Source organism: Lates calcarifer, linkage group LG21, assembly GCF_001640805.2.
Source record: "Lates calcarifer isolate ASB-BC8 linkage group LG21, TLL_Latcal_v3, whole genome shotgun sequence".
Lineage (NCBI taxonomy): Eukaryota > Metazoa > Chordata > Actinopteri > Centropomidae > Lates > Lates calcarifer.
Genome location: NC_066853.1, coordinates 9148041 through 9169324, shown reverse-complemented (window position 1 = coordinate 9169324; position 21284 = coordinate 9148041). Strand labels below are relative to the sequence as shown.

General features: G+C 39.5%; 2 protein-coding genes and 1 non-coding gene across 3 annotated transcripts in view; all 3 read right to left on the bottom strand.

Moving 5' to 3' along the window:
- Positions 1-314, bottom strand: part of LOC108890863 (rho guanine nucleotide exchange factor 17) — a 63781-nt gene extending 63467 nt beyond the window's left edge. Inside the window, exon 1 of the mRNA XM_018687903.2 lies at positions 42-314. The gene's annotated coding sequence lies outside the window, so the exon portion shown is untranslated. The remainder of the gene's footprint in view (positions 1-41) is intronic.
- Positions 315-1471: 1157 nt separating this feature from the next.
- LOC108890862 (P2Y purinoceptor 3) lies at positions 1472-15501 on the bottom strand. The gene is made up of 4 exons (XM_018687901.2): positions 14766-15501; positions 14550-14639; positions 4923-5368; positions 1472-4659 (listed from the first exon to the last, which is right to left on the bottom strand). The coding sequence occupies exons 3-4, from the start codon at positions 5357-5359 to the stop codon at positions 3987-3989; spliced, it is 1110 nt and encodes a 369-aa protein (XP_018543417.1). The 5' UTR covers positions 5360-5368; positions 14550-14639; positions 14766-15501; the 3' UTR covers positions 1472-3986.
- trnaa-agc (transfer RNA alanine (anticodon AGC)) lies at positions 8613-8685 on the bottom strand. Its single transcript has one exon. It is a non-coding gene; the product is annotated as a tRNA-Ala (tRNA).
- Positions 15502-21284: the final 5783 nt, after the last annotated feature.

Genomic DNA, 21284 nt, shown 5'->3' with positions numbered 1-21284 from the left:
CATAGTAAGTAGGTGGCTGCTGCTCTGATATCAGAACTTACATGTTGTCGATTCCCCGAAACCGCATCCGTGCAGGCAGGAAAAGCTGCTTTTTTGGGGCCAAAACTTTCCCAACCTGTTCACAAACACAACTTTTCCATTGTAATCCCTTACTTTCTCCAAACCTCTGCCCATCGCCAGGGTTGCACGCCTGCACGGGCCGGATGCATCACCCAGAGTTAATTCCTAAAACTGTTTGTGGATTCCTTATTTTGACATGATTTGGTTTTCCGTGACTTATGTTGTTTTTTTTGCATGTTAATGCCTGAGATAGGGCAGAGAGGGGTGGGCGGGACTAGGGGTATAGGGGCTGTCATAGCCCCCTCGGGGATTGAGAGGAAAAGCTTTTTCTTTTTTGATAGGAGAAGGCAGATACTGTGGACAAACTGGATGTAATTATAGCTCTTTCCCTTGCGAAAAAGACAGCAGCACTGTCAGGAGTTGAGTGCTGAAAAAAAAAATTGGGAGCTAAGTTGTGGACCTGCAGCATTTTTGTAAAACTAAGAAATATTCCTTGGAGAGTATCACTTTAAAAAAAATAGATTTCTGAGATATAGTAAAAAAAAAAAAAAAAAAAATAAAAAAATACTGAACGTGGTTGTAGAGGTAAAGACTCACAGAGGAAACCAGAGAATCATGCACACTGTTTCAGTACCTTACACACTACATTGGTGAGTGCATATTCAGCAATAGTTCTACACCACAGTGTGTTATGATGGTGTTGGTGAATTAGTGTGTCAGCAATCAGGGGAGAGGTGGAGGGGGGGCAAAGAAAAAAGTTTTCACTCACGCACAATAACCCCTCTGTGGTGGTTCCCATGTGGCCGTCTGGTTAACAGGTCCTTTTGTTCCAGGGGGGAATTCTGTGTAACATTCGCTGAGAGAGGAGCAGCAGCGCCCTCCACAGGCGAATAATGTCATGTCATTGGTGATAATGGACGCGTTACTATCTGTAGTACAGTTAGTTTGGGTGCTGCGTTTAATGAACTCACAGAATCTGTCTCCAGTTCTGCATCACCGCAGCAGAATTCAGTACTTTAATAATTTGATGGGAAATTTACTACACAAATTTAACCAATTAACCACGAAGAGCTGCTCCAGTATTTCAAGTATTTCCACTTCACACTCAGCAGCTGTTGGCTATTTTTAAGGTTCATCTTTACTCAGTTTCAAAACTTACATCTAAGTTTTGGGGTAATGTGAATTTTGAGTGGTAAATTACAAAGAAATCTGCACAAGATTGGGGGAAATTACATAGAATAACCTTTATGTTGGAAAAATTAATTCCATCATCATCTAACTCTTAGATAGATACGATACGTACAGCAAAAGGTTAATGATAAAAGCAACGCCTATCATTGTCTAAACAACCTGAGAGGACAGGGAGAGTAAACAGTTATTTCTATCCAAATAAAGGAGAAGGCATTTATGATTGTTTGCATGACTATTTTAATGTCTGCTTTCAGTTAGTTTTCCATAACGACAACAACCAAAACATTTTCACAAGCAACTCAAGGACTCTGCATGGCAATTAAAAAAACACTATAAAATGTTAAAAACAAATGTTACTTTTCATCAATATCAACATCTATATGTAACAAAAATAAAATTCTATTTCTGGTTTAAAGTATTTTACAAAAATCTTCTTCTAAGTAATACTGACAGACACAAACATGTTGGCACAGTAAACAGACATCTGGATCTCTCTAAACTGACCACACACAACACGTTTCAGACAATTAGTTGAGAGGGGAAAAAATTCTAATTAGATATGACAAATATTTGACCATAGACACAAAAACAAGTCTGTGTAGTCACTCTTTGCTAAAGCCAGGAGCATGGTGTACAGTACATTACTACATTATTGAAAATGTATGCTATATAGAAATACACACAGTATGATGTTCTTAACATTTTTAACTTCACATTGTGGTCAGAATGTTCACTACATCTAAAATGCATGGAAATTACATGTTCACATTGACCCAATATGCACAACAGTTCTTTCCTCACAGGTGCAAAACTCAAAACTATAGTTGTAAATTTGAACGATCTAGGTAGTAAAGCTGCCTAAATGTAAAAATCTGAATTTAGAAGGATTCTTCTAGTAATGTCAGTAATGTCAGAATTTCAAATTGTCAAATCAGAGAGGTCCTTGTGACATCTTGATCTTGAGTTTGGGAGAGCCTGGTGTAAATTTTGGATTAAGAGATACTGGATTACTTAAATTAACACATTCAACATGAAACTATCCACCTCAGGCACATTTTCTAATCAGGTTTCATTTGATGTTAATAGTAAGTGCGACACAAAATCAGATCAACAGCGCAATGCAGTTACTACAAACATCAGTATGGCCATTTACAATGCATGTTTGTTCATTTCATGAACATTTAAGATAACCAAATAATAAACTTAGTAATTCAGTTACTTGGTATGACTCCATAAAAACAACAGAGGGAAGTTTATGAATGAAAATTCCCTCCAGTACCACACAGTTCACATGCACTCTAGAGTACCTCTTTTCATAACGGTCTCCATTGCCTATTATTTTGTCTTTATCATCTGTACAACACCTAACATCCACCAACAGAGGTGATGTATTGGAACAGAAATCCTTATTTCGTGGAAAAATGATTCACACACTCACAGGAAGTGGAAAAGTGCAGGGTTGTGTAGACCCTGCCTTAGGATCCATAAACTGCATTTTTTCCCTTCCTTAAATGTGCACTGATGGCATATTTTGCGTGCTATGAGCTGGATATATACTGTACAGTTTTGTTGGCATCTGTTTGCCCCCAAGTGTTGTAAATAAAATATAATTCTTACTGGATGATATGTTAATGAGAAATTCTATTTCGAAAACACAGAGCCAATATTTCAGTGCAGCAGTGTTACAGTAGGGGGGTGCACACACCATCCAGTGGTGAAAACATGCAACAACAAGCTCTAGAACTTGGATAATTTTGAGAAGACATGTCATTTATAAAGGGAAAAAAACTGTGTAAACCTTCATATGAAAGTATAATACTATACTACTTTGATATAAAAATGCACACACATTATACATTTTCAATCTTGATCTCATTACTTCAACTGCTATGTTTTTGCAGTTCTGTGTTTGTTTCTCCTCAGTACCAGTTCATTTTCACACACAGGTACTTCATGCAGTTCCAACATGCAGTCATAAACGTTTACAGTCACTTTGAGCAAGTCCCACTGTGATTTTATCCCAAAATTGTTCTGTCCTCCTCTCTTTCACCATGTATATCTCCACTTCCACATCACACATATCTAAAAATCATCTTCCATGCAAAGTCCCATACAACCTGTTGAGATCTACTGGAGTGGGAAAAAACCCTACTGTGCACTTCACAGTGTGAAACAAAAATTAAAAATAATTTACAAAAAAAAAGAAATAAGTTTCTCATCTACTACCCAGTGCACAGTGGAGACTGAGAGCAAACATTTCACACATAAAGGGGACAATTCAGGATATGAATGCCTTCGTCTGCTGATGATACACTCAGTACATGTTACAGTATTCCTCAGCCACAAAAAAATTAAATAAAGACAATACAGAATCAAGAATGTCAATGACAAGCGTCCAAAATGCTTGAATTCCCCCAATAAAATACACTCATAGTGTGTGATGGGTAATGCCAATTCAAGATGACACAACTAGTAGACTAACTAACTAGAAGTATATGATTTTCAGAAGGCCTCTTGATAAGTGAGTGCCTCTAAATTTTTTAGACTCTTAGGAGGGTACAGTTCTTTGTTACAGTGCTTTAGGAGCAGCAATACAGGTACAGCAACATGGGGAAAAGCATTTAAAGAAACTCAGCAACCAATACATGTAGGACTTTGCAGCATCCTAGGATCCGCCAGTGGTGCACCAACAAGGCTTTAAGAAATACTGATGCAGTATATGATTTCTTTTTTGCTCACACGCTGGTGCCCTTGTCCCTGAGAGTGGTGACTCTCAGCATAAACCTCTTGGTGCTCCTGCGGTATCGCGGCTGGGTGAAATAAAACAGAATAGGGTCCAGAAAGCTGTTCATGCTGGCAAATGGCCTGGTGCTCTTATAGATGATTGAAAACAAGTTTCTGGTCTCGCAGGGCACACCAGGCAGGGTGCGTATCACCAGGTACATGGTCTTGGTCAGATGAAATGGCAGGAAGCTTATGCAGAACACTGCTGCCACCACAATGATCATCCTCACCGCCTTTTCCCGTTTCTCCCCGGTTGCCATCGTGACCCCCTGGTATGACACTGGGCGGCAGAGGATGTGGGCCATCCGGCAGTAACACACCATCACACCCATAAAAGGAACCAAGAACCCAAGGCAGGTCAGAGTCATACCGTAAGGGTAATAGTCCACTGAACGCTTTGGCGTGCTTAAATCGTAGCACACTGTGCGGTTGCGCTGGATTCCTGTTGCAGCGAAGTGAAAAGTTGGCGCACACAGGATGGCGACCACCAACCAAACCCCCGCGCAGATACACCACGCCATCCTGCGACCACCCTGCTTGTGCCACATCGCCAGAGGATGGCAGATGCCCACGTAGCGCTGCACACTGATGCAGGTGAGAAAGAGGATGCTGCCATGCAAATTACTAAGAGAGGAAAGCAGAAAAGAAAAAAATGTTTAGTTAAATCTTATCAATCAGAATTCTTTTCACACCACCTTCAAATGTTGGCCTTTCAGACCCACTTGTACCTTTAGATGTGGTCTGACAACTTAGAGCCTTTGACACACATTGAAAACTTGAGAAAGACAAAGTATCCTCATTTAACTGGAGAGTTCAAAATGGTGGAATACTTGAAACATACAGCTGTATACAGAGATAATAAGTTAATACTCAGTCAAGTGTCTCACCTGTAGAACTGAAACCTGACCAGCTTACAAGCAAGCTCCCCAAAGGGCCAGTAGTCATGACTGCCGTAGTTGTAGATGAGCAGGGGAAGTGACATCACATACAGAAAGTCGGCTATGGCCAAGTTGAGCATATAGATGTTGTTCTTGGACAGATTGGGCCTCGTCCTCCATATCTTCAGTATGACAGCAGCATTGAGAGGAAGGCCGAGCAGAAAGACAACAGTGTACACAGCAGGGAGTAAAATACGTTTAAAGTCTTCCTTATACGTGCAGCGGGGGATGCCTATCCCGCTGATGTTGCCAACATTACTGGTGCTGGCGATGAGGCCATCCGCTGCGTAGGGCTCTGTGGGGCCTACGCTGGTAGAAAAGAAGTCCAAGGAGAAGGTTTTAGAGATGAGAGTTTCCGTGGGGAGGGAGTCGACAGGATGTGGCATCTTCACATTCTGGAATAGAGATCGGCAGAGACACGAGGGGGTTGTTACAGTCGCAATAATGTCAATACTTGAATTGAAACAAAAACAACAGCAATGATGTATTTTTTTTCTAGGTAAGCATGTGAATGAATAAAATTCTGGATTTTATGGATGTTCAAATGCTGATAAAGACAGAAAGAGAGAAAGAAACTCCACAAGAGGGCACAAGAGATCAGCATTTGTATGATTCATACCATCAACATTTGAAAAATCACAGTGAAGCAGACACCTTAAACCTTGCAAACACTGGATTTAGTCTAGGACCAACTGGGCTAAGTCCACATCCGTATCCCCCCGGGCCTAACTGTTTAGTTAATTGCTATGAGATACCAGTACAATTCTAAATGCAAGTGGGAATATCCCAGTTTAAAGCAAGAGAAAGCCATTAGCTGATGGAATAAAAGACATCATATACCTGTTTCACCACTTTTAGCTTTCGGCAGGTAAAAACCCAATCATAATGGGAACAAATTATACTCACTGGGATTCCCATAAAATGCCCAGAGCTTTAAAACACACTGCTTCTTTTAAAGGGGTAACAAGCAAAAAAAAAAAACCAGTGAATTAACACTTAACAGTACCTTATAGCATGTCACCTCATCAATCATAGGTTTTTAAATACAGCACTGCAAACAAGCTACAGTTATCACTATAATGAATTGGAGGCCCAAAGCACAATATTTTGCATCTCTGAGATAAAAATACTCAAAATACATAATGGTAATAAAATAAGAACCAGCTCATTAGATATGATAATTTAATCCTTCCATCATTTTCTAACAAGTTGGAGCTGCGAGTGTTGAAATGAAAACCACTGCAGACTGTCTGGTCTCCCACTCACAACTCACACTGTCTGGAACAGGCTGTTACACACACAGATTAATCAACAATCTTAATTGCTGCTCCCACCACCAACATCACTCATATACATTTCCTTCATGGTGGCATGTGGGCAAGTAAAGTGATTGGCTTAAGTCACTTCCTCCAAAGCCCTGTCAGCCTGTGACTCATGGCATTTCACAACTAACAACCCACCAGCTGAAAAGCCTGCGTGTGTGTATATATATACAACTGTACGAGTACGTAAATGTGTTTGGTTTTTCTTCCTTAAAAAAAAAAAAAAAAAGAGTGTGTGCCGTACGGGTTTTGTGAGAACAACAGTGATGCATGATTTCATAACTCCTGGTAGAGTAATTGAAGGAGAGGAGGGGCTGGAGGGAGCCGTCACAAAGGAATAGCAAAGGTTTTGGAAAAATACACTGCAGTCGGCCTTATTTGCTGATGACGTACTTAAATTTATAATTTAGAGTTTTGATTTGTTCATTAATGTGTCTTGACTTGAGAATGAGTTCAACTTTCTAGGCAATGTTAAAGCCCAATGACATCATAACACTCATTCAAATAATCAAGCTTTTGGCATTTTAGTGTCCTTGAGAAGTCCATAAGTCTCTGTCAATGCTTATCTTTTTATGATAGTAAAGAAAGACTTTTGTCAAAGGTGCCGCTTAAGGACAGCTGCGTGCTTAATCCTGCCTTTAGCACTCACTCACCCACTCACTAAGGCCAACTTCCAGGTACCTAGTGTGATGAACGCCACACACCTTTCTTGTCTGACTTCTGGATCTTACATGCCCTAGCAAGAAAATCATCAGTTTACAAAGTAAAGCAGGAAGAACAGCTGAGATCTGCCAACTGAAACAGGCACAGATCTGACTCCCATATTGTACATCTACACCTCATTAGGACTGGCACTGTGGTGGAGCTAATCATATGTTAATAAAGAAGGATATTGCTCATGAAAAATCAATTAACAGCTGAGAGTTGAGTGTCAGTTTCTTTTTAAATTACTTGGGGAGAAGGAGTAAACAGAAATATAAAACCTCTCTTTGGTCTATTTGATTCTCTGTGTTGTACAGAGATCTGCAGCCATCATCTCTATTTTAATTTACCGTATATGTTAAACTGTTACACTCAAACAGACCATATCAATATATATGATCAGTTCAAACTGAAATATTTACTGGAGGAAAATATGCACTCCTCAGACTCCCATTTCACTTTCAGTAACAGTTATTCTTCTGTGGTTTTCATGATGATTGAGTATGTTTCTGCTGCTACAGTGTCCCATCAGCATGAAAAGCATACAGAGTAAAGCACTGCCAAAGAGTGTGTGTGTGTGTGTGTGTGTGTGTGTGTGTGTGTGTGTGTGTGTGTGTGTGTATTTGATATGGTCATGTTTCCCATTTTCAAACACTCTAGAGAGCAAACATTAATCGCAGGGCTCTATGTAATCATATCTGCACTCTGTGTCTGTGTCTGTGTGGGAGCCTCTGATGGCTTCTGTTTTAAGTGTTTGCTCACAGCTACTCTCCAGGCTATATCCATTTCCTATTCTGAACTGATCTTGAGTTTAATAGTGGTATAATAGATAAGCACAATAATGCACATCAATAAACACAGACAGACAGATAGTCCCACGTTACTCCACAAACTGACTGAATATTTGTTGACACATTAAAGCATAAGTGTAAATAGATATTGCTCTTCCAAAAATCAGGCAAAGAGTTTAGACAGAAAATGACTCAAATGAAAGAGGTTTGCAAGAGCAGTTAATAGTTAAGACTATTTTTAGACATGATTCTCAGAACATAAAAGCAAAAGCAGTTCATGTAATGGAGTCATTCCAGGTCACATGTTTACTACATCCTGACACTACTGGTAAACTCTAATTAAAACATTGCTCACTGAAACTTCGCAGGAATTGATTTGGCTGTGTCATTGTGGGTGTGAAGGCCTCATTTTTACTTTTGCTCTATGACTCACTGCAGTGAGCATTTTCCTGGTCGCGTACTACTTATTTTTGGCAGGTTTCCTGAAACATGTCCATACATCTTTACCTTAAATCCCTCTGTGGGAAAACAGACACCGATTCCAGAGCACCATTAGCAAGGTGTTATAACTGCACCCCTCTGAGTTTTAGAAGACGTCAAATCCTAATCCTACTCAATCACTTCATACCATTTGTCTGAGAAAGAAGAGAGCTGTAAACAGCAAATGTAAAGGTTAAGATGAGCAGAGATTATAGGCTATCTACAATGCCATTTATTCAGCTAAGCGAGCAAGGACAACTCTTTCATACTCCTCTAACTGGTACATTTGACAGTCTGTAGAAATCCAGCATTGTAGTGTTTATGTCTACAGTCAAAAAGCTTATTGGAGAATGCGGGCATCGATCCCGCTACCTCTCGCATGCTAAGCGAGCGCTCTACCATTTGAGCTAATTCCCCTGCCTGCTCTCAGCTATAAAAAGACACCTAATGACATGTCATACAGCATGAGCACACACCCATAGTTTACTCATATTTGCTTGATTCATATCATTAATATTAAAAAAAAAAAAAAAAATCACAGCAAAGCAGTCACTTTGAGCCCTGCAAACATTGGATTTAGTCCAGGACAAACTGGACTAAATCCACATCTTTATCCCCTTGGCTGGCTGTTCAGTTAAACACTATTTGTTACCAGTACAGCCTAAATGCTATGGAGTGAGAATATCTCAGTTTAAATGAGACCACAGCTAATACAACAGCCCATAATGCATTTTGTTCAAAAAGCCATTAACTACTGGAATATAAAAACCTCATACACCTTTAGGCATCTATCATGATGGAAACATATTAAAAGTTACTAGGATTCTCATAATGACAAGTGATACAGTGTGAGCACACGCCCACAGCCCTGCAACAGAGGTAAACGTCAGCGTCACTGACAGACGCTCCCTCTGCACACTGTTTATCTCTCTCTCACACACATGCTTTGACAAGAGAGACATGCTGCTGCATACTTTCTGTCCTCAGGCCTGCCAGAAGGCAGACATGAAGGTGACGCAAGATTATTTATAAACCACGATTGCAAGAACATGACTAGGGCTCAGGACAAATATAGGAGATTAATGACTGAACATAAACCCAACAGGGTTATAAATCAGACGCCACATATAAAGTTTTAATGGTACCATCAGGTTTTTTGAACCCACTACTTCATTGTTTTGGTTTACCATCAGCTTTTTTTTTTTTTTTTTGGTAAGGTAAAAAGCTCAGATTACTTATTTCACTATGTATTACCAGCACCCAGTGAGCACATTAAAGAGCCAGATATGTTGGCTTGGAGTTGGTGGAGACCAAAATAAAGTTCATAAGAGCGAATACTGGACTTACATTCATCAAGCAGACAGAGACGTGGCTCCAAATGAATGCTTATTCTGCTCTTTATCTGCTGAATGCGTTTACAGAAAATTGTTTGCCGACTAATTTGCCATATCAACGTTAGAAAGATGATAATATGTCAATCTTGTGTTTCCAGCATGGTTTGCTGCCCAGTGTGCTCAAAAGATGAATTCTACAACTGATTAACTAAGAATGATTAATTAAGAAAATGTGAACGTGTCCATCATAATTGCTGAAACAACAAAGGGACATCTTTAAATTGTTTTGACAAGTCGACAGTCCAATACCAAAAATAATCAATTTACAGATATAAGAGAGAAAAATCACACAAATGTTTGACATTTGTGTTTGATTTAAACAACTATTAATATTAACTTAATCATTCACACACTAAGTGTTATCGTTTAACAAAAAGCAATTCTATGACTACTTTTCTACTGAACACATGCAAATATGCACACAAAAATACAGATTAGACTCTTCTGTTTAAACTAACATTACCACTATATATTTTCACTCGTATACAAAATAATCTGTATTCATTAGCTGTGGTAGCCACTCTGTATCTGTCTGTTGGGCTACAGAGTTCTTCCCTGGAACGTAATCTAATCTAAAAAAACGCAGGTAACAGATAAGGGCACATAAAGACATATAATGAGTGACTGTACTCACAGACACTCTGTCTGTAATATGCACAGAGCAGGTGATGTAAATGAACAGAGGAGGGAGATATTGAGTTGAAGAGAGACAGCAGGGAACCATTCAGCTCTAATTACTTTCCCATCTCTGATCTCTACTGCCCCTGGCCGCGCTAATCAATGATTCATGTGTGCTGATCCTCACTCCCTGGCCCTCTGCTGAAATACAGCGCACATCATTTACTGACACACACATAAACACACACACATACAGACAGGCTATCACATGTAGACACACTCATGCTTTGGCTGTAATGTATTTGAAAAAAATGGTACACAAAGTACACCAGTAAGGAAACTAAAATCAGTACAACACATTAGACACTTCACAGTACAATCACATGTTTGCAGACATACAATCACCTGCTATACAGACAACACACATTCACTTACCACATACACACCAGCGCACAAACATAAACATCCTGTTTGTGGTGATAAACAACAAACATTATTACATTACTCCAGTGGCAGAACATACAGAGTACATGGTATTGTCTTAATTAGAAAAAAGAACACTTCACTAATTATCTAAGCTAATATGGTGCTGGTTGATACAAGTCTATCAATCCTGAGGACACACACTGTGGCTGTTACACAGGAGACATTTTAAACCAATCAGCTGCACCATAAATGGATACAAGGGTGATGAGGAAGGCTGTTCAACACAAGTACAGTGCTTGCCATATGCTCAAAAAGAGAACAAAACAATTGCTTGTTGCATGAAACCCAACTGCAATCAATCAGCGGTCTTAATAAACAACTTGGAGAACAAAGGCTATCTCACACGTACAAAGCAAGCAGCACATGCAGTCAAGCTAAAAAAAAAAAACTGTTTGTACTAACTGTTTAATTTCCACAGAAGATATGTAAAAGCTTTAAGTACAAATATGGGCATTATTGCACAGGTAGACAGAGCTTTATGCATAAATCTACCAAACAAAAATGTGAAACCAGTTACCTCTGGTCCACAGAAATGCTTCAAAAGTAATATAGATCACACCGGAGGCTGAAGGTGGTTGTACACAGCACTCATTTTGTGATTATTTGCCGTAACTTGTAGACAAAAACATGTTGATGCATGTCGCCGTAAGGATTTGGACGGAGGACTTGGTAATGCTTGTAAAAACTGACAGGCAGCAGTTCAGGTTGTTCTCTGTGTGATTCTTGTCAAGTGGTTGCCAAACACAGGGGAAGTGAACGCAGCACTAATGAAAGAAGTAAAGTACAGAGACAGGCCACTGGGTCATTGGTCACTGAAACCTAGAGGAAGAGGATACACCACAAGGTTCCCTCTAGTACAATCATCAAACTGAACAGCCACTCCATTTTACTCATTTCATTAAGCCTGGTGTCATGTTCATATTAGCTAATTTGTGGTTAAGAAGGGGGCGGTGAGGCTATTTTGTTTGGTTTTGGAATAATTTCTCAGCAGCTAGTGACGTAGCCATTTTGCCAACGTCATTTTGGTCTAAATGATGCTGTGGAAATTTCCAGATTTCAGTTTATTTTTGAGCATTTTATCAGCCTGGTTCCAGACCTCTCAACTGCCATCTACATCTGCACTCCATGAACAGCTGACAGCAAGATTACATGGCCAGAGTTTTAAATTCAGAGGCCACAGGGTCAGATTTACAACAAACTGTAAAGTTGTATCAGAATCAATTGTTATTTTCATTTGTTTCTCTCTTATTCCTGTTCTACACGTGCCTATTATTAAAATAATAAAGGCTCGCTGATAACACATAAATATCCCAGGCACACACAAATATTTTAAACTTTTGTTGCTGTCTAGGCACTTGTTTATACCCTTGAAAAGTAACTGTTATTGGTTCCTTCTAATGTTAATAAAAGAAAAACATGTTTTTCCAAACATGAGTTGGTGCAAGTTGCTGTAACAGTTTGAAACACACCTTTTCGTCAGGCACAAAATAAGTCATCAAAAGCTTAACAGAGAGCAGTAAGTAGCAGTTAGCCTGTTGCCCTGTGGTGGCTGTTGTCATGGGTTTGTGGTGCAAAAGGGATGTGAATGCAGTCCCAGTGAAAGTAGAGTCAGTAAGGTGCAAAGACAGGACAAAAAGAAAGGAAAAGTCTTTACTGTCTTCAGTGACTGATAGCCCAGGCATCTTGGGCAATGTTGGAGAATTATACAGAATTTTTTTAAGCATCAGCTCTGGTCACCACGGTTCCCAATTTAGACAAACTACTGGAGTCGTCCCTCAAACTCCCACTCAGACCAGAGAAGGCAGGTTTAGAGCATTCAAACATTTAAATTACCAATTTAAAGGCTGTCATTGAGTTTTAGCTTATTTACTCTGTCAGATAATGCTGTGCACTTACTGTGTCCTATAATCCAACTTTGACTCTGTCTCTGTCTCTCTACCCGGGTATCACTCCTCGGTCTCTGTCTGTGTGTCTCTAAACCAGTGTTACATTAAGTCTGTTTCCAGTCAGACAGACAAAGCATCCACAGAAGCCTGACCACTGCCTGGCAGAAAGGAATCTTCTCTAAAAACACAGCAACTATGCCAGAAGTCCCATGGCGAGTGTGCCAGGTCTTTACACATGACAGCCCATCTAAATGATTCAGGGTTATGACATCTGTGATGGAACAACTTGTTTTTACTGGACTTAGGCACTGACCTGCTTGGTGCTATAAAAGTGATAAAGTGATTTCTGTAATATAAATTTCATCTGCATTTCCGCTGTTGTACAGGCAAAAATGATGTATGTAACTGATGATCTACAGAATCCTTCATTAATCAGTCATTAAAGTCATTTTTCAAGCAATAATACCAGAAATGATGGATTTCCAACTTCTCAGTTGTGGGGATTTGCTATTTTTCTTAATCTTAGGTGACAGTAACCTGAATAATAACAGTTTTTTGGAACAATCTAAAACACAACCTTCACTTAAGGAAACTGTGATAGCTCTTTTTCCCTATTTAGACTGAACAATTAATCAGTTAATTACAAAAACAGATTCTTTCTCTTCACTCTGACAGGGAGCTCTTGTTGGTGAGCACTACCTCTTTGTCACCTGTACTACCTGCTCTGATGGTGTACCTTGAGGATGCTTCTTCCTGTCACTATTTGTTCTCAGCAAACTTTAAACTCAATCTCCTGTTGCTTTAAAACATCAGTGTGGGCCTGTTCTTGTTGTACTGGGGATTATCAGATGGCTGATACAGATATAGAGACAGATGGTTATTCTGAGGAGACACTGCTAGTTGCCGTACAACTTTGATCATATCAGTGATGCTGTACTGACAACAAAAGCCAAAGCCAGTGCAAGACTCCTAACAGTATCCACAAATAGGAACAAACAGAACATACAACTGTCTATCCTGTTGCTCTTAATACTCCTAACTGTGATTCTATTGTAAAATATTTATCTAATGGTCCACTTCAATTTACAAACTCTAATCTAGTCTGGTCATGATTTGTGAATAAGATCAAATATTTGCCCAAAAATGGACATTGTTTAAATGTTTTATCTGTATTATTTCAAGCTAAAAAACTGCACCAATTGGCAGTTTCCTCATTTTGGTGGTTTTGTGAGATGTTCTGCACAACAATTATCTTAATTTTCTGGCATCCTTTTTAATTTGCTCTGATGTTTGTTCTGATGCTGTCACTTGTATTCACACCTGGTATACGCATCATAAAACCTCAGCGCCCTGAGGCAGGCAGCATGTCACCTTGCATCAGGTTAGTGCTTTGCCTGAGGGCGCATTGGTTCTGCTTGTTTAGCAGAGAAGAGAACATGTTCACTGAGGATTCAGAGGAATTCGGATGCAACGAGTCTAGTGTTACCATAACAGGCAAGCTCCTCTTAAAAGAACAATAACTTGTTTTCAGCTTCACACGACACAAATCTTCCTCCCCCATGACAAGAAGAGTGCCCTGTTGTGTATCTGCTGTATTGCCTTCATTAACAACCTTTTCTTGGCTGTAGTACATACTTTAATACACGTAAGAAGGATTCAGGTGTCTTAAAAACTATTAAAAGCTATGAAAGGAATGTCACAATGACACAGTGGAGCTTAAATGCCATCTGTAGCTGGTATGATACGACTGGCATTAAGCAACACAGTCACGCTGTGCCCAGTGGGAATATCGTGTTGTTATTAGTTTGATTCAAATACCTTAGCTAGCTACATATCTCACATTCCTTTATTGTTCAATGAGAAAAGAGGCAATAAAACTATAAAAAGCTAAACTTACCCTGAATGGCTGCAGTAAAATACAGAGGCAACATCAACAAGTTGGCGACTTAGACATAGTAGAAGTCTCGTCTTGCTTCTTTCTTCTCCTCTGTAACAACAAAGAGCAGCTCAGCGAGGAGACGAAGAAAAAAAAGTGTAAAGAAATCACACTCGACTTGGTTTTATATCACGAACACCGAGTGCAAGTATTGTTTAAACTAAGTCCCGGACCCACCTGCTGTGAAGCGTCTCCAGTGGAAGCACGCGCTCTTCTCACGTTGTTACTACTGCTGCTCCTGCTGCTGCTGCAGCACCGGACAACGGCGCGCGCTAGACCCGGATTCACGCACGCGCAGTGAGTCTTGCGCCGCATAATAAGGGTAAAGGTGTCAATTCAAAACATAGATGTACCGTCTGAGCGTTTTCATGCAGTAATTTTAACCTGCGTTGTCAACATTTAAACATTTATAACACTGTTACGAGTAATATTTGTTTTGGAGACTTGCAGCCTGGAAGGTGTATTTTAGAAATACCTCAAAGCATGAGACAAAAAGCTCCTGCGGGCATAAACATGTAAAAGAAGGAAGACTCTCGGACTGAAAAGGAAGCAAAGTGACTACTTACTATGCAGCCATGTGGACAGCATGGTGGTGCAGCTGTTCATAGTAAAAAAGGTTCTGGGTTCAAACCTGCTGTGGTCCCTCTCCCTGTCCCCTGTTTATGAGTTCTCTGGTGTTATTCCAAAGGCGAGGTTATCTGTCCTGTGATAGATTGGCGAGCTGTCTAGGGCAGCATTTCTTTCTTTCTGGCATCTGTAAGTGATTGTTTTATGTCTCTTTCTTGTAGTTTTGCATCTGGATATGGTTGTTTTCCATCTCTTTGCAGTCATTTTGCATCTCTTGGTGGTCATCTCATGTCTCTTTACAGTTGTTTGCAAAATGTTGGCAGTCGCCTCAGACAGGAGCTCTGTGAGGCCTGTGCCCAGTAGGCCTCTTTTCCTCAATCTATGCTATGTTACCAGTTGAAATGGAACCAAACCACAAGTTAAACTGGTTAAAAACAAACTTCAGAATGTGATGATTACTTAAACAGTTTTATTTTCCTTTTGGTAAGTGACCAAGCTATATCAGCGTGGCCATAGCTGGGATTTAGAACTGAGGTCATGAGGTATATATATATATATATATATATATATGTATATATATATATATATGTTTAGTTTATACTCTGATATATAACTCTGATTATTTTAAATGCACATGCTTAAAAATAGTGTTAGTGTTAGTTAGTCAGTGTTATCTACAGCCCATGGCTGAAGCAAGCTAAAATTTTCTTAAGTATCTCAACAGAAAAAAACAAGATCCTGCTGGAGGAGCTGTGTGGGTGGGGTGTAAACATGCACCAGTAGTTCTGGGCCCAAACTGTCACAATCAGAGTCATGAGCTAATATTATAAATCATTAAACATGAGGCTGCCGTGCCTGCCATGGTCATCACTCCAGTTTCCACCACGGTCCAGCATCTTTGAGTCTGACAAATATCTGTTCACAGCTCATTTACATTAAACACTGGCAACTTTTGGTAAACATCTCTGAGAGCCACAGAAGTGGACCTTATGTGTCACTACATGTCACTCAGCTCACTGGGATTTTATGAGACTTTTATTGTCCTCTTTATTGTCAACATTGCATTTCCTGCTTTGAATCCGGTTTCCATCAGAATACGTCTGATAAGCTGTGGCCACACAGAGTTTCTCCAAATTTGGACACATATTTTCTAAATACAGTATTGGCAAGCACAGCATTATGGGCCAAAGTTGCTGTCAGTGACATCCATGAAGAGGTCAGTTTGAACTCCTGTATGTAGTGTGTGAGTGGACATAAAGTCATCACACTTCAGTCCCTCATTGCCCTCGTTGGGTTTAAGAGCTGAAGGCCAAGCAGTGTATTTATAAAACTCATCTTACACCAAATATCAAAGCTCTGTTACCAATTCAAATCTGTATCATCACTCATCCATCCATTAGCTATACTTATAGCTATAGCTATACTAGCTATTATCCTTTGAGGGTCACGGGGGGGGGACCTGGAGCCAGTCCCAGCTGACATTGGGTGAGAGCTGAGGTACACCCTCGACGGGTTAGCCAGTCTATCACATGGCCTGTATCGTCATCAGGATGCAAACTATTGTTTACATACTTGACTGGCTGATGTGCTAATCTTGCTTTATAATGTAGGCTGATGGTTCAGATACACGACAAAGGTGTGTGGAAAACATGTCAACATATGCTATTCCTGTGGAAACTGACAACAGAAGTAATAGTTGTGTTTTGGATCCTGATCTGGAGATTAAGGGACTGAGGTCTGAAGTGAACCACTGTTATTCTATGTCTGCATTTTCAAACTACACTGAACATTATAGTATGTCATGCACTCTTGCTTTAGTCTACAGTGACACATCGACTTTCTCAGTTTGTCACTTGACAATGGCCCTCCCAGTCCTTCGTAGTGTACAGTATAGTACAGATGTATCAACTGTTTTTACTGGAGTCACTTCCCTCTACACTTCAATTATCACTTTTTGATGGGTGAATGATTGATTTGAACAGACTTTACTCCCTGCAGCTGCCCAGTCCAAAGCCTGAAAAATTATATTACAAGCCATAACACTATGGTAACACTAAGACTTTCCTAAATGGTGAGATTAAGTGACAGTGACTCATTTAGACTGAAAAAAGTGTGTTTGTTTTTTTTTTTTGCATGTGGAAAAGAGAATAATTTACAGCATCCAGTCACATTAGTCTTCAAATATTATTGCATTGAGTTGCTGTGAAACTTTGTATTGTTATATACTCTTGAGTTTGTGTGTGAGAGTTTGAGAAACCAGATTTCAGCATTTATGCTAACAAATCCCTAAGAGGCCACCAGCTGACAAATCCCTTTTATGAATAAGTGTTTGTGTGAGAGATAATAACAATAAATGGGAGTGTTTATGACTTTCAATTCAAGCAAATTATAATGTTCACAGGAATTAGCCACTGCTTAGAAAAGGACAGAATAACAAGATGAGTGTTTATCAGTTAGTTGCCTGCACAGATTCAATAAACACTAGACTAGAAAATTGGCTGTCATTACCCTTGACCACACACAATTTGATATGACACAGAATCTTTCAGAGGTCAGATGAGATTATACACAGTATAAACAGAAAATGATTTTAAGGATAGGTGCCAACTGTAGCAAACACAGAGAATGATGGGCCAGTGAGAGCTGACAAAGGGACTAAATCCATCAATCTTATTTCTCTCAAAGTCACTTAGATGATTAAATTTCTACATACTCACCAAGATCACGCTGATCAGTTGACCAACATCCAGCAGACCTCTTTTTCTGAATTAGCCCATTCATTATGTTGAAATAGAGACGTGTGCAGACAGGGAAGTAGAGTCTGTTTCCCTTCAGAAACAAATTGCTCAACACTTAATCAGCATATGTCATAATGACTGTGGAATATTGTAATAGCCTCTCTGATCCACACACAGCCATTTTAGGCCTCCACCCCTCTTCTGCAAGATTGAACTTTGCAAAGACGTCCTAATGAAGGGGTAGCTGCAGTAGAAGTGCCAAAATCATGTTATCACATGTTGTAAGTATGAAGTTACAGTTTCTCAGTGTGCCGGAAAATATTCATAAGTATTGTGGTGCATTTCAGGAATGTGAGTTGCATAAGTCTGTGGCATATCTTCATTCTCAATCTGAATTCTGTCTAAGAAGTGTCATTGTTACATCACACAAATATGTTATTTTACATTGCTCATTGCTGGTCTACAATGTGACAGTTTCACTGAGATTTATTCAAGCAATCCAAAGCAAAATCAAAACAGTTGCTGTGTGTGGTTTCCCACAAAAGACTTTCCCTGGAAAATAATCAAATGACCCAGAGGTCTGTGCGCTGCATACCACTTGACCGCAATTTTTTATTTTAAGTCTCCACTGCAAACTTTATAGTGTGTCGCCACCTGTTTTCACACAGTGCTACCATCCTAATTAAATACCTCAGGATTCATGTCAGTAAGAGATAGAACCTCTATGTTTTTTCTGGATTGTGCAACGCTGTCGCTTCAACTTAAAACCTCTGCAACAACTGTCTAATGTCAAAACATATCATGTGTGATTGTGTGTGTGTGTACGGTTTGCCTAGTACTTAGTGCATGAATGTTTGAAAGTCATCTGCAGCAGGTTTATGATTATCTGATTAGAGAATAGTGTGTGTTCTGGTCATGTCAGCTGGATGCACATATGACAGCCTGAGGATTCCTGCACCGACAGAGTTAACATGTACACGCGCAGTACAGCACACAGTACATGCTTTAACAACGATTAACTACTTGTCATTAAGGAGGAACTATTAGAATCAGAAGTCAAGACACAAAAGGATTCAACGATGGTGTTAGCCTGATTCATTCTCAGACAGATTTATTTTTTAAAAAGCAGGTTTTCACTTCTTTTAAATTTCAGGTGCAGGATGTGGTATTCCTCCATGTGTAGCCTATTATTAGAGATAACACGCAAAAATATTATGCTTAATATACTTTAAGCCAGCATTTCAATAGAACACAAGAAAAAAATCATTACTGTGATTTTTTAAAGCTGATTTTCAGATTCTGCCCTACTCTGAAATACGCAGAGATTTTCCCTTTTTGAAGTATCTGCTGGACGAGGGTTCGATCTCCTGCAGAGAGGCCATGTGTTGTTGTGCGATCTGTCCTGTGAGATCCCAGTAGAGGACGAAGGAAACAAGAAGACAAATTAAGTCATTAGTTGGTCAGTAATGGACCTCTGAGGCCGCTGTGGTCATTCTCATAAACACTCATTACATTTTAACTACATCTTGACACTTTTCTCTTTTCCCTGTGGTTTCCAGTTCATGCAGTTATTGGTAAATATGAAATACATATTTCTGCTATTTAATTTGTATTATCCCTTTTCTGTTATGCTTTTACATGTGAAATTTCTTGTTTCCTGTATTTTGTCTTATAGGAAAAAGGCTTGTTTGATAAAGTCACCTGTTAGATTTTAGAGATTTGAACTAAAGAGAAAGAGATAAGATGATGTGAATTAGCAATATAATACTCCATGACATATCCACAAAGACTTAATGACAAATGAGAATTTCACTTTTATTTTTTGAATTACACACTGAATTTTCCACCCTGCAACCCTTTAGACACGTCATCGCCACTGCACATAAGGACAAATATATGAGTCTATGTGTGTATTTGGTGGGGCATTGTGCATTAAAGAGGTGTGTGTCAGTGTTTGTTCAGTGGTGCGTGTTTCTGTACGTGCGGCGTCTATTGCTCAACCCTGGTCGGATGTCTGGTGATGGACCCAGAGAGAAGTGAAAGAGTGACTGTTCTTTTGCTGTCAGCCACAAGGGAAATAAATCCATGCTGCTTCATCCGTTTGCTGACTGTACTTTTGAAAAAGTGCAGTGAGTGTTTGTGTCCTCGGATCAACCAGTTCTTGAAAGGAAATTGCTGCGATATTGATGTGTTGTTACAGGAAAAATGTTGCAATTATTTTGTAAATGATAGGTAGATAATGAAGAACTGGTCTCAACGCCAGCAGCTGCTGTAAAGGCTACCATCTCAGTCCTCTCACTGACTTTCCCTGCATTGTGTTACGTTTCTTTAATTTTTTTCTCACCAATATCCACTGACTGATATCACTGATTTCCACTTGCAGTTTATGTTTTGCACAGAAACTCGTCCAGAATGCTCCACCAATTTTGCTTTCTACTCCTGCAACACTATCAGACTCACAACGAGTTTATGCAGCAGAGATACTGTCTTATTAACTCTGATCAATCTTTGTCCCTGTCAAGTGGTGCTCACATTATCCACAGTGCAAATTGACCATCAACAGTTGCATTTTCACAAATCTGAAACCATGTTTTAGAGAGTCTTTACTCTCCTCCTGTTATTCTAGTCCAGATTTGACAAGTCGAGGTACATTGCTTTTTGACTGACTCTGGACTTGGTCTGTTGGGGTGTAGATGGGGGGGTAAAAGCAGAGTAATCACTTGTTTTTCACAATTAGATTAAATATTTCACAAATTCAAATGTTTTTTGTTTTTTTTTCCAGTTACTAGACTCTACTTGTTAATCAAGTCCAGGACTGATGAGTGTAAATGTAGGGGTATTTAGGTTAGACCTGGTCTATTGTGTGGATGGAGAAAATGCTGCACAATCACCATTTTATTTACTTTAAGAAATAAAATAAAGGTTTAAAAAGGTTTTCAACAGCACTGGCTTTAACTAGAATGTCCAAGACCCTTTCACAATAACACATGACAAAATAAACAGAAAAGGTCACTCTTGGTCAGTTTTGTCATGAGAGATTCACTCAACCTTCCCTAAATCAAAAACTGCAAATCAGGAGCTTCTGTGCAATGCCAGTGACCTCAGTTTTGTGTTTAGTTTGCATGACATTTTAAGTGTGGTCTTGTGCTTTTGCTGTTTTCACTTTGAGCAGTTGCACAAGTGAAACTCAAAAATGAGAAAAAGGCATGGCAACAGAGTCACACCTTAACTGAAGATGTGAGGCTCTGACCTGTTACTGCTTACAGTTCTGTATCACCTTCAGATTCACCTTACAGAAAATGTTACAACAGTTTTCAACAGTCATCAGATTTACCTCAAAAGGAAATGTAATAGTGGCATTAGTTCTGAAATAAGGTCACACAAGACAGTC

What these genes read in the sequence shown, in the direction of transcription:
- LOC108890862 (XM_018687901.2), bottom strand. Translation starts at nt 5,359, where the DNA reads ATGCCACATCCTGTCGACTCCCTCCCCACGGAAACTCTCATCTCTAAA. An exon ending in GTCAGGTTTCAGTTCTACAG is followed by an intron (nt 4,660 to 4,922) that starts GTGAGACACTTG and finishes TTCCTCTCTTAG; the next exon opens with TAATTTGCATGGCAGCATCC.